The 16,475-nt window shown below is 41.3% G+C and overlaps 1 protein-coding gene across 1 annotated transcript in view; it reads left to right on the forward strand.

The window, feature by feature from the left end:
- scfd2 (sec1 family domain containing 2) overlaps positions 1-16,475 on the forward strand; it is a 124,978-nt gene that overhangs the window by 51,929 nt on the left and 56,574 nt on the right. The window contains exon 5 of the mRNA XM_042483276.1: positions 5,867-6,161. Within this exon, the coding sequence (XP_042339210.1) occupies positions 5,867-6,161 (295 nt within the window). The remainder of the gene's footprint in view (positions 1-5,866; positions 6,162-16,475) is intronic.

The following is a 16,475-nucleotide window of genomic DNA, read 5'->3' on the forward strand; positions in this document are numbered from 1 at the left end:
AAAGAATTGTTAACACTAATTTCAATTGTCATTTTTAATTTGCAACAACTTCACTATATAAAGTAAATATAGCTATATTTAAAGTAAACTTCATAATTGAACACAAAATAAACTTAAATGAAGATTAATAGTTAAACTTACTTTGCTTTTTGAAGGCAATCTGTTGTTATTATTATTTGAAGTAACATTAACTTGTCAGATTTCACAGTGTAGTTTTCAGGTCATTTCCTTGTCACCTTTTACTATTTTTTTTTGTAACTGGCTGGACATTTCTTTCCAAGGTTGTCTTTTTTGCATGTGTTCAAAAGAAATCAAATCTTTTCCTTTTCAGGTTTTCGAAGTTTAAATGCCTGCCAAAGGCGTCTGAGCACAGGAAAACTGATGTTGATCCAGGTGTTAAAGGGTTAAACTCTACATGAATTTTGCAGCATTCTTTAAAGTCTGTCATTGAGAATGTTTTTATTGGGTGTCCTGGGGAAAGCGTCAGATGAAAGTTTATTGCTGTAGATATCCTTCAAAAGATTATTAAGATAAAACTGTTATAAGTGGAAACATTTCTTTGAATGGGCTCTTTTTTTTAAAGTGTTTCATTATTGATTCATTTTAAATGTTGTAGGAGGTCCAGATGGTGCAACGTCCAACCACTGTTTTTGGCTCTAAGTTTTAGAAATGCGTATTCTTCAAAGTGCTTTCCACTTCAATGGTCAAGTAAATTTAAGGTAATAAAGCACATATAACCTGAATCTAAAGCTCTGATTGTGCTCTGCTCAGTGCCATGGAAAGCATGCTGTATTCTGCTCCATAATGTTCCCAGAGGTGTACACTGCGCTACCTTTCCAGCGAGCCCATGTGCCAGCGCTGTGACTCGGGCATTGTTGAGTTTCAGCGCTGGAAAGAGCTTAAGTCAGTCTTCCCACTCAGCTTCACTCAGCTCAGTCTCAGTTTTGTACCAAAGACCTCCATTTCCTGCTCTGGCGCCGTGGCGTGCAGCTGACAGCAGCTTTTATAGATCTCCTGAAGGGACCCAGTTACAGTGCACGCTTCCTTTCACACGTAAAAACATACACACATATACTGCACGGTACACAGTTTGCACACATGGTTAAGGAAAGTAAACCATGCTGTTAAGATATGAAAAGACATTAGTGTTGGCAGGAATTGTACTTGAGTTGCAAATTCATTCAAAAAATACATTTACTCAGTGGAATACATTTCAGTATTTACTTTTGGCTACAATTTCAAATTAAATGCTTCAAATTCAGTTTTCCTAATTTATGTGCTTGTCAGGAGACACTCTTGCAAGCATTAAAACGACCAAAACTTAATAAGTAAAGCCAAAAAATAAAATTGTTCTACTGGCAAAAAACCCTTGTAGCATATAGCAGAGTGACCGATAGATAACTGGCTTTCAGGCTGGTGCTTCCCAACATTTGGGACCCCCAAAGTCATGAGATGAGAAAAAGGAAAGGACTGATAATATCGCTGCAACACACAATTTGGCACATTCTTTTTTGTCTTTTCTTAACCTTTTGCTTTTTTTCTTGTGAAATCTTTGATTCATACTTCTTCATCCATCAAAAATAGGTGACACAAACTGATAATGACTTAATGATTATTATTCTCTATCTAGATATTTCATTAACTTATTATTGTATATTACTGCTTTTCTGGATTTTATGATGTATGGATACATCGCTGCTTGTTTTTAGGCCCTCACGCTGGCGACAACTGCGGCCGAAGGCGTCATGTGTCCAGCTGCATGTGTAACTGGAGGCATTATATTTTCAGGTTGTCCGTCCATCCATCTGCCCATCTCATTCTTGTGAACACATAATCTCAAGGACGCCTTGGGGGAATTTCTTCAAGTTGTGCACAAACATTTTCTTGGATCCATTAATGAACTGATTAGAATTTACAAGCCAAAAAGATCGGAAACCACTGCTCTAGTCAAATAAAATAGAAAAAAGAAAAGTATGAATAAAAGACCTGATTAAAATCTTTATTTCTCATCGTAGTGTTAAAGCATGGTGGTTTATATTTTTTCCTAATCCTCTTTGAGCCTCTTTTAATTAGTACTTGTTTCACGCAATATAGCAGCAAGATAAAACTGCTTTTTGGTCATTTTGATTCAACCAACAACAGTTTAACAATCTGGCAAACGACCAACCTGCAACCTGTTGAACAGTAGTTAAGAGCAAATGTTGAAGAACAATACAAATAAAAAACAGGATGCTTATATTGAGAACATATGCTGTTGGTGTTCTCAGAGGCCCAGGAGGTAACACTCGTCCAGTTATGATGGAGGTACTTCTTGACAAATGATGTGGGGGCCGAGTCCCTCCAGAGCTCCTTTTTCAGCTCCTCCTCTCTCTAATGACCCATACTGAGAGCCTCTGATGCCAGAGTTAGTTGGAAGCAGGTACTTCTGCAGCCAGCTTTGGTCAAAATGAAAATGTAATTTGCTGACAGCTGGCATGCTTCTTTGAGAGCGCTGAGGATCATATGAATGTCCTCCTGGACGTGTCCAGACAGAAGTGTAGGCGATTAATAGTTCTAAAGTGAGAGATGAAAGAGAAAGTGCTTCACCGTTTGCATTTCAACAAGAAACCCCTTAATGTCTTTCTCGCCTCGCTGCTGTGCATCAGCAAAACCAGAGGGGGAAAGTTCCCAAACATTGTTTGGCAGTTCCAATGAGGGCGACTTGGAGAGGTATTTGATTTCACAATGTTGAAGAAGAAAAATGTGTGGTGAGATTGTGTTCGAACGGTCCCCAAGGACGAGTGGTTGGCTGGCGTGTGAGGCAGGGAGGGAGGAGGTGGAGTTGTTGGAGTGTATTCTCCTGATACCTTGGATGCTGGGATGATTTGACTGATGCAGATGTCACCGTGAGGACTAACTGTTCATGAAGCAGTAACTGTTACTGTGATATTTAGTTTGACTTTATATTTATGATCAAAGAAATTACTAAAATCAAAGGCGTCACTGATATAGACCTTGTATTGTGAGCACTCCCCACAACAAGGGACAAAAGATAAGAAAAGAAAAGAAAACTTAATTGTGCATTACAATTTCCCTTGAAACTCTGGCAGTACAGGAGGCAGGTTTCCATTGCAGATTTGCGCCAAACTTAAGCGATATTTTTGGAATGTCGATAAAACACAATTGCGAGATGACTGCGTTTCAGTTGAGTGATGTTATGCAACTTCTCCTCTCACGATAACATTCCAAGAAGCATGGCGATGGATGTTCGAAACATTAGCAGGTTTATTTCTGTTGCAGCTTCCGGACTAGCCGTCATTAATTCCAATCAAAGGTGACATAGGCGTGTTATGCTCGTGATAATGGAAAGGCAAGCCCCTTGTATGTGGGAGCGGTTACTTATGAGGGATTTCTGGGAGGTGATAATCCACAATTTCACATTTCACAAATAGTGGATTCAAAACTTGCAGATGATCTGCTCAACTTTTGAAGAGTTATGTGATGCAATAACAGCTCTTGCAGCACCTGCTGCATCATGCCTACTGATAAGCGCGTATCCATAGCATCATGTGACCTGAAATACCACCTCATTCAAGCTTAAAAACTTAATTGCAATAAATGGAAGGGTTTTTTTTAAATTAGCAACTTTTTTGTTTCTTTGAAGAAAACTGGTTGTGAGGTCATGTTTAAATATATAAATATAAATTACAGTGCTTATCATAGTCAGAAACATCAAAAACAGAAATTGTTGTTGGTGTATTTTATATTTGCAATTTCAATTTATGCAATTTGAGGGTGAATGAAAGGCCGCCTTGAGTAGAAATGGACAGTAAGAGACAGTTTGAATATTTGAATACATGAAATCCATGGTTTTAACAGCAGCAGTGCTCATGGATGTGGGGTGGTGGGCAGAGGTTCTTTTATTATGTCTCTGTCTCTGATGGTCAGAGCAGAGGGCACAAATGACCTCTTGAACCCATTTTTTTCTGGCTAGCGGGACCTTGAGTCTCTTGCCAGATGGCATCAGCTGAAATGATGAATGAAGAGGGTGAGTAGGGTCATTATAGACCTGGGTTGTCTTGTTGGTCGTGGTTGTGCCGGTTGTAAAGGCTCTGGAGTGGTAATTGTTTATTCACAGTTATCTCACTGGCCTTATTAACTACCAGGGTCAGCTTGTTCCTGTGTCTTACTGAGAGGTTCCCCAATCAGGAGATGGTGTTAAAACTACGAATATGCTCATTTTCAAAAAGTCTTCTCCTCAGTCACGACTTCTTGAGGGACAGTCAGTCAGTTCTGTGGCTTTGGCTCACCATCTCTGGGTCTTATTGTACTGCATCTTTGGCGCGGTGAAGAGTTCTTTTGGGTCAGACACAGGATCCCCCCAGTGGGCCCACCACAAGGTCCAAAGCCCCTCGTTCTCAGAGCCTGTTTGTCTTGGTGAGAGGAACACAAAGCTCCTCACAGAGGAATCCCTCGTTAAAATGAAATATATCCACAGGGGCATTTGTAGCTCTATCCGACACAAACATTCTGTCCTCTGTCAACAATCCTTCCCTTTATACCATCATCTGAAACTTAACTCCTCATCTTGTAATATCTCAGTATCTTTCTTTCCTTCCCCTGCTTTGTTTTTCACTCTCTCTACTCTGCGAACCCGTTGCCTCCGTTTCCCCGCTTTTGGTCCTATTTTTCATGCAATTTTTTCGGACAGATTAGCTCCACGCCCTTGTTTTATAGCTCTATGAGCTCACTCTTGTTGTGAGACTGGCCAGTGTTCTGAAAACGGTCCGCTGATCTACAGCATGTTGGACCGGAGCACAAACATCGTGAGGGACTATTCAGACCCGCTCAGACAGGCTCACAAAAACAGGTCACTGCACCTAAACATTGGTCCAAATGTTGGACGTGTGTGTGTGTGTGTGTGTGTGTGTGTGTGTGTGTGTGTGTGTGTGTGTGTGTGTGTGTGTGTGTGTGTGTGTGTGTGTGTGTGTGTGTGTGTGTGTGTGTGTGTAATACAGAGAGAAAGAGCAGTTCAGTGGCCGTGCAAATCCAACAAAAGAATGAAACAAAATTGAGCGTTACCTCAACCACTCACAGAGCTGTAATAAAATTAGCAAATGGAACGATGAGCTCACTCACACTGTGCTCTTAATTTGAACGCTTACAGCACACACAAGGACGCCAACTAATAAGAATGCAGGCAAATGAGGGTAATATCACATGATGTAAATACTCTGTGCATCATAGCGCAATACACTCAACAGGGAGACTCAGTCGTTGATCAGGTAATCAACACGTAGTTTTTACACTTTGGTTTTTGTTTGGGGTAAAACAGCCAAGATTGAATGTGCTTACTTACAGTTTCTAGTCTTAATTTTATTCTACCATAACAGGCTGCCTGTGGTAAGATCATATACAGACAAGAATGAATGTTGTCAGACTCATGATGAACATTTCTTAAAGTTTTTTTTTTTAAAGATACTGTTTTTTATTATTAAGAATACAGAGGATACAAAAGATTAAAAAATCTTCAGACTGAAGTCAGTATTAAGTGTGAAACATGGAATCACACAACCATAACAAAAGATCCCTTAAACAATCAATATTGAGCTTTAGACACATCTTTACATAAATACTCCACACCTCCAGATTTTTTTCATTTTCAAACTTGTAGTCTTTAGCACCAATTGACGCTGAATCAGATGGCATTACATGACTGTGTAAAATCATCGAAGTTTTATTTTAATCAACATCCATATCCAACTGTTGGTCTTTTTGTGCTGTGGACAGTAAAAATCTAACTCATGTCAACTTACTTCTCTAGAAAAGTTTCTGTATTCTGACTAACCACCTGTTCTCTTTGTATGTCTGTGTGTTGTTGTCACAGGCTCTCGGAGACTCTGATTTCTCTGCTGTACTGCGGCAGCTGCTGCCTCTGATGAAGCCCCGCGGAGACGACGACAGCACGACCTCGGGGTCGAGGTCCAGAGAGGACGAATGTGGGCCCGATGAGCTGATCCTCCTGCTGGTCTACCTGTACTCCCTGGCTGACGAGGCGCAGACCACAGACCAGGACACTGAGGAGGAGGAGCTGGAGAAGCTGGAGAGGGAGCTGATAGGAGCGCTCACCCTGGTCATCACCCGAGAGACCGAGCTCAGCCCCCTGCTGCAGAAACTCACCGGTGAGTTGATCCCAGTTTTCATGATTGCTTCCAGGGGCGTGCTCAGTATGCCAAATTTGCTGATGGTTGGAGAGGAGAGAAATCGGAGTAGGAGAGTGGGAACAGCTGATTGTTTATTTCCTCTGTCTGCCTCCAGTGCTGTTAATGGGCGCGTTTTTATCAAAGTCTTCACACCCCATCCCTCTCCTTCTATCCCTGCAGCACACTCACACACCTACACACACACACTCTCTGGTCAGTCTGGCAAGCAGTTACACATATAATGGAGTGTGGGAATATCTGAACTTTGTGCATGTGGATAAGTGTGAGAGAGAAATTACCCTTCGCTTCAACATCTACAGCCCCTCTCCCAAAACAGTGAGGTCGCCCTGCAAAGCATGAGATACAGTAGGAAAACGTTGTGTTTGTGGTTTCAATTCACTAATATCAGGGTTTTCACAGTCATGGAAAACCTGAAAAAGTTATGGAATTTCACAATCACATTTTCCAGGCCTGAAAAAGTAATGGAACTAGTAAAAATCACTGAAAGTTTTGAAAAAATCATGGAAATTTGTTGGATGCGATCAATTAATAATGTAACAGAACTGTGAATTTTTTTCTCGTAGCTGACGACGTAACATACCTTTAAGATGGGTTGACATGTGGCAACGTTTTGGTTACATTTTTGTTAATTTGTTCATCAAGAGTTCTTTATTTGCTTGGGGGGCACACAACTTCAAATGGCTGTATTTTGTGTTTGTCAGGCATTAGGCATGTGTTCTTTTAAATGGAAATTGGCTATTTTATACTTTTTTATATTTACCTTTTTTTGAGATTTTTTAAAGAAGTTTTTGGCATTTTTTTATAAAAATCCCTTTTGGCACTTTTTTCCTTTGGCAACAAAAAAATTGGCAGTTTTCTTTTTTTGGTCATTTTCATAGAAAATGGAAAAATTTGATTTTTTAATTATTTATTGATTGATTGATTTAATTTTATTTATTTATACATTTTTGATAAAACAAATTTGGAGTGCATATTTTCTTTAAAAATCACCAAAATTACACTGCTTATCATAGCCAGAAACTAAAAAAAACAGTAATTATTGTTGGATTTTCAAATTCTGGTCAGTCTATGAACACATCATTGGGTAAACAGAGATTATGTCTGAATCTTGTACGTGTGAAAAACACTGGTTGAGTGGGGCGAAGAAAAAGAATATTTTGGGTCCTGATTTTATAATTTTCTCCATGAAAACGTGTGGGAACCTTGTAATGGGCACCAGTGTGTGTGTGTGTGTTTGTGTGTGTGGACTGGTTTCTTTGGCTCTTCTATGTAGCACCAGTCATTGCTGGTTTAGCTGAGCTGGTAACTGTGTGGTAGAGCAGATCAAGGCCTTAAGATGAATTAACCGTGTACCTCCACACCACAGCCAGCTGTACCTCCCTGAGTAATAGCGTCTTTAACCTTGAGCCTGTACACACACGGTTTCCTCCCCTGCCACATAGTTCATAATTAGAGCTACTTTTAGTTCTGGCCCGCTCCTTACCTTAGCACACACCCTGAAATATTACACTGCTGTTGGGGTTTTCATCTCATATCGCACATCGGCTCATATAGTATGTATAGGGTTGGTGAATCTATGTAAAGCACTAATAAAGATTGTTGATCCCTCTCGCTCTTTTTCACTCCTTTCCTCCTCGTACTCCACCTCTCCCTCTTCCTGTTCTACTTGGCTAAGTGCTGCCTGGAGTTGAGGGGCCTCTTGGCAGACACAAGCCAAGATGTGGCTCATGTTAAAAACCTGACTCTCTGTTATAAACACTTCATTGGAAATTACCCTGTCATAGTGTGCCAGGTGTGTTTTAGACAAAAAAAGCTGTGTGTATGTGTGTGTGTGTGTGTGCGCGCGCACGTCTTGCCAATTCAGATGAATTCAGCAGTGTCTGTGTGCACCCAGCTTTTAAACGTAAGAGTGTGTATTTGCGCGCACGAGCGTCTGTGTGAGAGTTTTTATGGCAGACGATGAATTGCTTGGCTGGGGTAACATGAGGCGGGAGGTCGTCTCTCTCTGCATCCAGAGCAAAACACTGATTGTGACATTCTGCCCAATTAAAAGACTCAAATGGAAACCAGACGTTGAATGAAACCTGGTCACCATGAGAGCACTGTTTTTACAAATTCTTCTATTTAGCTCCCCTTGGCTACAGCACATGCAGAAACACAAGACAGGAATGAAGAGAGGATATAAGGACAAGCAAGTTTAGGACAGTACGCAGGACAGGCTAATGCAACACACCCCGACCCCACTAACCACCTCCTTCTGGGAACTTAATTAAAGAGCATCTTCAGGAAATGATGTCCCTCAGGCTTCTTTATACTGTAGATTTTTTTTTCCATGTTTCCTCTCAGCCTTGTTGGACTCGATTCTTTTGTGGCGCAGCAGCAAACCTCCATGAACACAGCTTTTTTTTTACAGTAAGGCTGGAGTGAGAGGGTTAAAGTTGCTTTCCCAGTAACTTGCAATTATGAGCAGCAAGCAACGGTTTCTTACATAATCCATGAGGTAATATGTACCTTTATTTAGAGGGATATTTTTAAGGATAAAGGTTACAGTCCTCCTCCAAACAAACCGGCATTCAAGATGGCTAAATTTCATGGCAAAATCACTTCATTCCAGCTACAGCTCTCCAACCAGCAGGGTGCCATGCCATTGTTCGGACAGCTCATAATTCCGATGCCCCAGTTCTCACAAAAATGTCCCATAAGACTGAAAGGAGAAAAGGTAACGCCTGCACATGTACTCCATGCCACACGTTTGTTCAAGGCAACGTTTTAAAATTTTTGACCTGATGAAGGTCCAAGTAGGATCAAAATGTCTTGAATAAACTTGAGGTAAGTATGAAGGAGTTACCTTTTTTTCTCATGTACAATGTTTTTCGATTGCCTCACTACCCTCTTCCATTAGACTAAAAGGCCATTTTACTGACAGGTGTCCTGGAAACAATGTGCACCTCTCCTAGGGGCTTTTTTTCCTAGGGGTTTTTTTAAAAAAAAAAAAAAAAAAATGCCACTCTCCTGAACAGAATCATATGGCACATTATTATTCACTATGATCTCTCTGAAGCTTGATTGACACAGTAGTTCATAATTTTAAACATGTACCAAATTTGGATGAAAAATAAGCACTTGGCCCTTTGAAATACTGTATCCCACAGTAGAGCAGCCTAATCAGACTCCTACAGCTGTTTGAACCAGAATTTTGGGCTTTCTTGCAGTTTTTCTGCCTAAATGTTTCTCATCTGTCTGCCTAAAACTTTCTCATCATTCTGTATATCTGTGCATTCATTATACAGCACAGTAAGTCTGCATTGTTGTCTTAGGGCATGGCTTTGATTAAAGGGTTGAACAGTATTTATCCAAGAAAATGGTTCTGCTTATTGCAGCCTGGGAAATGAGCTCTTAAACCAAACGCTCCACAGCTGACACCACATGTGGAAGGAGCCGGATTGGTCATGTGCAGTGCTGCGGATGGTGCACAAAGAGTGTGATTGGATAAGGAAACCACTGCTCTCCTAAAACTGGGAGTCTGATTGGGCACTGCCAGACAGTCTGTGGTGTGTACAGGCGGCGTGTGTGATGTGTGCAGGTTGTAAACAGCTCGGAGCAGTTACTGTTAATCTCTTGTTCAGTTGTGGCAAAAACGACACTGATGCTGCTAAGAGAGTGATAATGAGTCTTCCTCTGACTCCTTTATGGATTTGTTTCTTGTAACAGGGCTCTCACAGTCATGGAAAACTTGGAAAAGTCATGGAATTTCACAATCATGTTTGGAAAAGTCACTGAATTATGAACCCTTTGAAGCCAGACCAAACTGGCTTGATTTATTTTTGAAGGCTATGAGCAACAATTATCCCCAAATTAGCAAGAAATAAATAAAAAGTACAAGAAAATTACCTAAAAATTAGCACAAAAAATGTTTTAAAAAAGTACAACGAAAAACAATGACAGTTCAAAAGAAATCTTAATAATAATAAAAACAATGAGAATAATTATAATAATGATTCTGTAACATCATTTTCAATAATTATTATAATTCTAAACACAGTTTTCTGGACATGTTTCCCTAGATGTTTTAAAATGATTTTCTAAATGTACTTAACACTTTCAATTTGTGCGACATTTCTTGAATATTTTCGAAAGTAATCAAGCCAATATACTAAGCAATCAAAATACTTGTAGAAGGCGTCTTAACGCAGCACAAGAATACCAATGTCGATACAGGTTTCAAAGAGTTAAAAATCACGGAAAGTTTTGGAAAAGTCATAGAATTTGTCGTGTGTAATGACATTGTTACAGTAATCTTCCATGGATAACTTAGAAATTATTTTCTGTAGCTGTTGACATCATGTAGCTCTAATATATGTTGACACGTGACATTGTTGTAGTTATCATCACATACATCTCTACACTTTCTCCCTGCGTGCCATTTCTCCCGTCATATTTGTCCGCTAAATAATTCTGTTTTTGAGTACAGTTTGAATTTGACATGTTTGTTAAACGTCAGGCAAGCGGGGCAAGAAAAAATGTGAAAATGTGTAGGAACCCTTCCGTCAGCCTTTGGTTAAGGAGTTAAATCCCCTTCCTCCCCTTTTCGATTCTTCTTCTCTCAGCTTTGGGGTTACAGTTGGCCGAGAAGCCAACCCAAATGCTCCTCACCCTAGGACATCCAGCAAGCTCGGAACGATGGATCATCGTTTGTCTGTACTTATGTCAGTGTGTGGGTGTGCAGCTCTAGTAGTGAGAATATGAAATCCCGGTCCCCAGATGGTGATGATAGTGATTTACCGGCAGCAGTGACAGTATAAGGGAAGAAGGTCACAAACCAACATTTTTTAGAGCGAGACTCGGATTTGAACTGGTGGTTTCATGTCTTCTCTCTCTCTCTGCTTCAGACACACATCGGGTTTGTTATTCATCCTGTCAGTGGGGTGTGCACGGGGCAAGGGAGAGGGGAGTGGAGGGAGAGTCGGACCTCCCCAAAGCCGCTGTTTGGGTTGGCACGGCAACACGGGCCAGGCAAGGGACATGAAAGGGATCACACATAACTCTGGCCACCAACCCTCCGTCTGCCTACTTCTCAAACTTTTCTTTTCTTTGTTTTTTTTAAAATATCCTTTTCCATTTCTCCTTCTTTCTCTCTTTCTGCCACCCTGCATTTCTTCCTACTTCGTTCTCTTTGAGGCCCTAAAGCGCCAGCCTGGTTGCAGGGGGGAAGTGGAGCATAAGTTTGTCTAATGATCGCGCCTGATTAAATATGTTTCCCCTGTTGCACTGTGTTTATGAAATTAGTCTCAATTATTTTTAATTGGTGGTCTTTCTTTACTTCCTCCTCTTTTCCACAAACACACACATGTGCACACATACATGTATGAAGTGAAAAGCGTGGGCCCTGGGGTGAACCAAGCAGCCAGTGGCGTTTTTCTCTCTCGTTCACTCCATCAGATAAGCTGATGACATGGAGCTCAGGCTTTAATTAACAGAGGCTCATCAGCTCCTCACTGCCGGGCCAGACAGGCCTGGTTAACAGGCGGGGCCACACACAGAGTCGCGAGCAGACCCCCAGACTCACATCCCACCAAGTCAGCACACACGGCGGTTAGGTCTCCATACTGTACCTTTGTTTCTCTCCTCTGAGGTTTGCAGCAATGGACCCAAAGGACAATGTGACAGACGGTAGCAGGCAGTCAAAGTAACAAATGGTTACACCTCTGAGGCACTATAGCATCATGGCGATATAAATAAACATGTGGAGAACTGTTTTCCGACAGCGGAAGAGTGTCAATATGACAGACAGGCTTTTTACATTTGAATTGTGCAAACAAGTCTTCTCTTTCAGCAGTCAGTGAGCTTTTTTTATTATATATTAGTACAAAACACATACAGCAAAAGATGTATTTGTTGCTCCACTCGCCCCCGGCAACAAGAATACTGACCAGGAAGGTTTTGATCTGTGAGGATAGATGGATGCATGGATGGATAGTTGCACAAAAAAGCAATCATATGCTATGGCATAAGGCTCGATGCTCAGTAAGCACCTTACTTTATTTTATTTTTTTTAACGTGCAATCATCCAGAGTAAAATGTCAAGTCAAAATGAAACTCTACTTTCACTTTCATGCCGATTTGTTTTGACCTGTAGTGAATAGTGTAATCAATAATAGTGTGACACAACCTGAAAGGAAAAGAGACTTCTCATCTTTGGAAGCAATGTATTTGAATTTTTCATTTGGAATTGATTTTTCTTTCCTTTTCTTTTCAAAATTGATCATTGTCAGATGCTGAACTGCAAGTACTACTTTGTTTGTAGTCACAAACAATTGAGTGTGCAGTATTATCATGCAGGAGCTAACAATTGAAGTCAGTAGTAGCCATGTTTTGTCGGGTAGATTTCACAGAGCTGGCCCAGAGTGTAGTTTACACCTCTGTTTGGTTTATGGAGTGTGTTAGCGCTCAGCGGAGAATTCCTCTGCTTCTTATTTATGACAGGAAATGCACATCATAAAAGGCTCGTAAGCACTTATATCTCCGCTGGGAATCAGGCTTGTAGAATGAAAAAGGACACTATCGCGATCCCACACACACTTGCAAATAGACACGCACTCACTCAACAAAGCAAAGGCAGAAATACACAGCAGACACATACAGGCCGGCTCCAGAGGGACTCTAACTGAGTCAGCGGCCCCTGGCCCCTGCACACGCGTCAGTGCAGGCGGAGGTCAGCCTGTGACCCTTTGACAGAGGGTCAGCAATGGAGTCCAGCCAACACGCTCTACCCGCTCGCCTTCCCGTCTTCTGCAGGGACTCCTCTTGGCTCCTCTTGGAAGGCGTCCCTTTTGATCTTTATCCATAAGTTTCGCTTTACAGTGTGTGCAGCACTCAGACCAACAGATAAAGAATTTTAAAAAGTGTGTTTATGAATGTATATGAGTCTCTCTGTGTGCATTTTGGCCAGACTGCAGCAGGGTGGGATCAAGCCTACTGTATAACGTGAAAATCTGTCCTTAGATGGGCTTCCACCACAGATTTGCACAAAAATTAAGCAACATTTTCAATATGTCGCTAAAACACAATCGCAAGATGACTGTATTTCAATATAGTCAATCAAGTGATATTATGCAACTTTTCTCGCAATGTTATGAGACGTCTCCTCTGGCAAATCATTGCGATGGATGTTTAAAACATTAGCAGGTTTATTTCTATTGCAGCCACCCCACTAGCCGTCATTATTTCCAATCAGACAATAATGGAAAGGCAAGCCTCTTATGCATGGGAGTGGCCACGTACAAGGGATTTCTGGGAGGTGATAGTCCACAATTTCTCAGAGGAATTGTTGATTCAAAACTTCAGATGATCCGCTCAACTTTTGAAGAGTAATGTGATGCAATAACACCTTCGCCTGAAATACTACCTCATGCGAGTGTAATACATTTTTTTGTGATAAATGGGAGTTTGTTTTTTTAAATTGATGTGTTTCCATTAGGCATATTTTATATTCACAATTTCAATTTGCGCAACTTTAGGGTTACTGGAAACCTGCCTATTGACTGAGTGAGTGACTGATGAAGTTGTGGAGTGATGAAGTTACACCATTGGCCGGTCAGGTTTTGGAGGTTCCCAATGGCCGTTGCACCCTCACAATGAGTAGGCCGTTGGTTTTGCTGGCAGTGTGTTTGCCTTCACATCATCTGATCCACTTCCTCAGTAGCCTACAGTTGTTGTTTCTGTGCATCGTCTTTGTTATCAGGGCTGCCAACTCTCATGCACTGACCATGACACTGTCTATTATTTTTACTGTTTAAACTTTTCACGCTGGATACGTACGTGCCCGACACATCTCATGTGCAGTTCACCTTTTAGAATAAACGGCTGACAAATCCCACAGTGATTAGCTTACCACTTACTGTATGGTGTTTTATTTAATGTGTATTCAATGCTTGAGATGTCCATCGTGTCTGTCCAATAATAAGCAGCTGTCAGTGCAGTTTCTGAACAGAGCATTGGTTTTTATCTCTTTATATCCATAATTGAAAAGTTAGTTGCTGCTCAGTGTGCACAAGAGGACACTGGATTCCTGAATCCAGTGTTGAGGGCTGATTGCAGTTAGGTGTCTCCTGCTGAGTGCGTCAGGAGCGTGCCAAACGCACTTTTGGTCATTTCATGGCCAGGCACCCTTGGAGCACTTGTGGAGTAGTTGAGCACGAGGTTGGATCAGGAAGAACCCATTATCAGAGGTGGATGCGCTAAAAGCTGTGACAATCATGGCCAATCACATTCACTACTTTCACTCCAGGAAAAGTAGCTGTTGCCGTGGTAACAACTGATTGGAATTCAACTAAACAATAGACAATGAAGTCCCCTTTATTCACTTAGCTCTCTCCACGCACTGACAGTCTGGTAATCCTGAGGAGTTTTTCTCAGCAGAAACTTGTTGCGTGTGGCTTGGGATGGAAATTATTTATTTAATTGCTTTTTTAGTTAAGTTTTAAATCTAAACAACCTCTGTCACATCATGTTGTTCATCACAGTCACACATCTACCTGTACTATAATTCTGGTTGTGGTTTGGCAGTGCCCAACATCACTCCTGTCAGAGACTACAGATGGAACAGATGCCTGTTGCCTTCATCTGTCTGTAAAGAGCGTAACCAGCCGAAGTAATTACATTTTTCTGCGGCCGGGAGGCATGTTTATGGGTTTCAGGCAAGTAGAAATTCTTTGTAACATAGGTCATCACATGTCACAGGAGTCACATGACTCTGTTTACTGTTTGGCTGAAGTTATTTTCTGGCCTCAGTTTGCCACTAAAAGTTATCTCCAACTTTGAGTTTGGCTGCACTTCACTGCAGAATCAAACAACTGCACAAAGGGGCAGCTGCCGCAGTTCTCCAGAGACTTTGTAAGGCAGGCTCACTGCACTTTGCTGCTGCTTGGTGTGTTTTGGCATAACTAATTAATAATGCCATTTCTGCTTGTTGAAACATGCATTATCATGCTGTCGAATGATTACACATATTACCAAAATAATTAATCAAAGTGACTGAAATAGGACAATAACACTTTAGAAAAGTAATCCAGAACAACAATTTGCATAAAAAATGACATGAAAAAAGCATGATTATATTGTTGTATTTATTAAATTAAATCAATACTTATCCTTTGACTCAAATAAAGTGTAACCTTGTCATATAATATGCTACTTCAGTAGCAAGAACAAATATTAATGGTGCCACTTCAGGAAATTGCAGATGAACATTTAATATTCAGGGATTGCCCTTAAACACTCCCGTGATATACTAGGTTTTGACCTATTCTTGTTCTATAGTCAGATGGCCATAGAAACATCTGTCTTGACTCAAAAAAAAACCCTCATAAATAAGTGTAAGAGTTTTGTTGAGTATGGGTGTGTGTGTGTGTGTGTGTGTGGGTGTGTGTGTGTGTGTGTGTGTGTGTGTGTGTGTGTGTGTGTGTATATGTGTGTGTGTGTGTGTGTATGTGTGTGAGTGAGTGAGTCTAAGTCTGTTTTTTACCAGAGCCACTTGGTTTTTACAGTATATCTGTGTTTTATCTCTTGGTGCGGAAGAACTTGTTTACGTTTAGGATTCCAGTCCACAGTGAAAGATGACCTGTCCTAATGTACCCGCTTTCCTCCCCAAAGTGTCCCCTCGCTCACTCTCCCCCCCCCTCCCTCCTCACTCCTCCCTCCTAACAGTGCAACATCCTCCACTTTTTTTGGAATCGGAGGAACCCCCCTAACACTCCTCCACCTCACAATTCTGGATGAACGTCCAGCGTAAACTTGGCAGAATCAACTGTCAATAAAATCTTGTGATGTCTTCATGATTTTTTTTTAAGGGCCTAAAAGGCTCAGTGCTGCTTTTGGCGACTACACCCTCACACAACAACAGGAAACAGAATGATGCTTTCTGTGTCCAACTATTGTGAGGAATCTCCTGGAAATGAAACGTGTTCATTCATTTGGAGGTTCTTCTGCTCGGTTCTCCTGGGTGGAGAATTCCTCCACGGCCTCGACACCAGATGGAAGCTCTCCTGGCGCTATGAGCTGGCCGGGTCATTTCCTGTCAGGAGGCCTGGTGTTAATCAAGGCCTGAGCCAACGGGAACGCCCCCCCTTACTCCCCTACCCCCTCCTCCATCGTTTTTTTTTTACAACCCCTCTCCCCTTACACCCCCTCATATAGCAGCGAGGCGAAGAAATACACATTTTTCTCTCCTCCCCCATTTTCCCCCTTTACTTTCTGTTCTTTTGTCTTCCATGC

The sequence above is a fragment of the Plectropomus leopardus genome, chromosome 3 (assembly GCF_008729295.1).
Source record: "Plectropomus leopardus isolate mb chromosome 3, YSFRI_Pleo_2.0, whole genome shotgun sequence".
Taxonomy (NCBI): Eukaryota; Metazoa; Chordata; class Actinopteri; order Perciformes; family Serranidae; genus Plectropomus; species Plectropomus leopardus.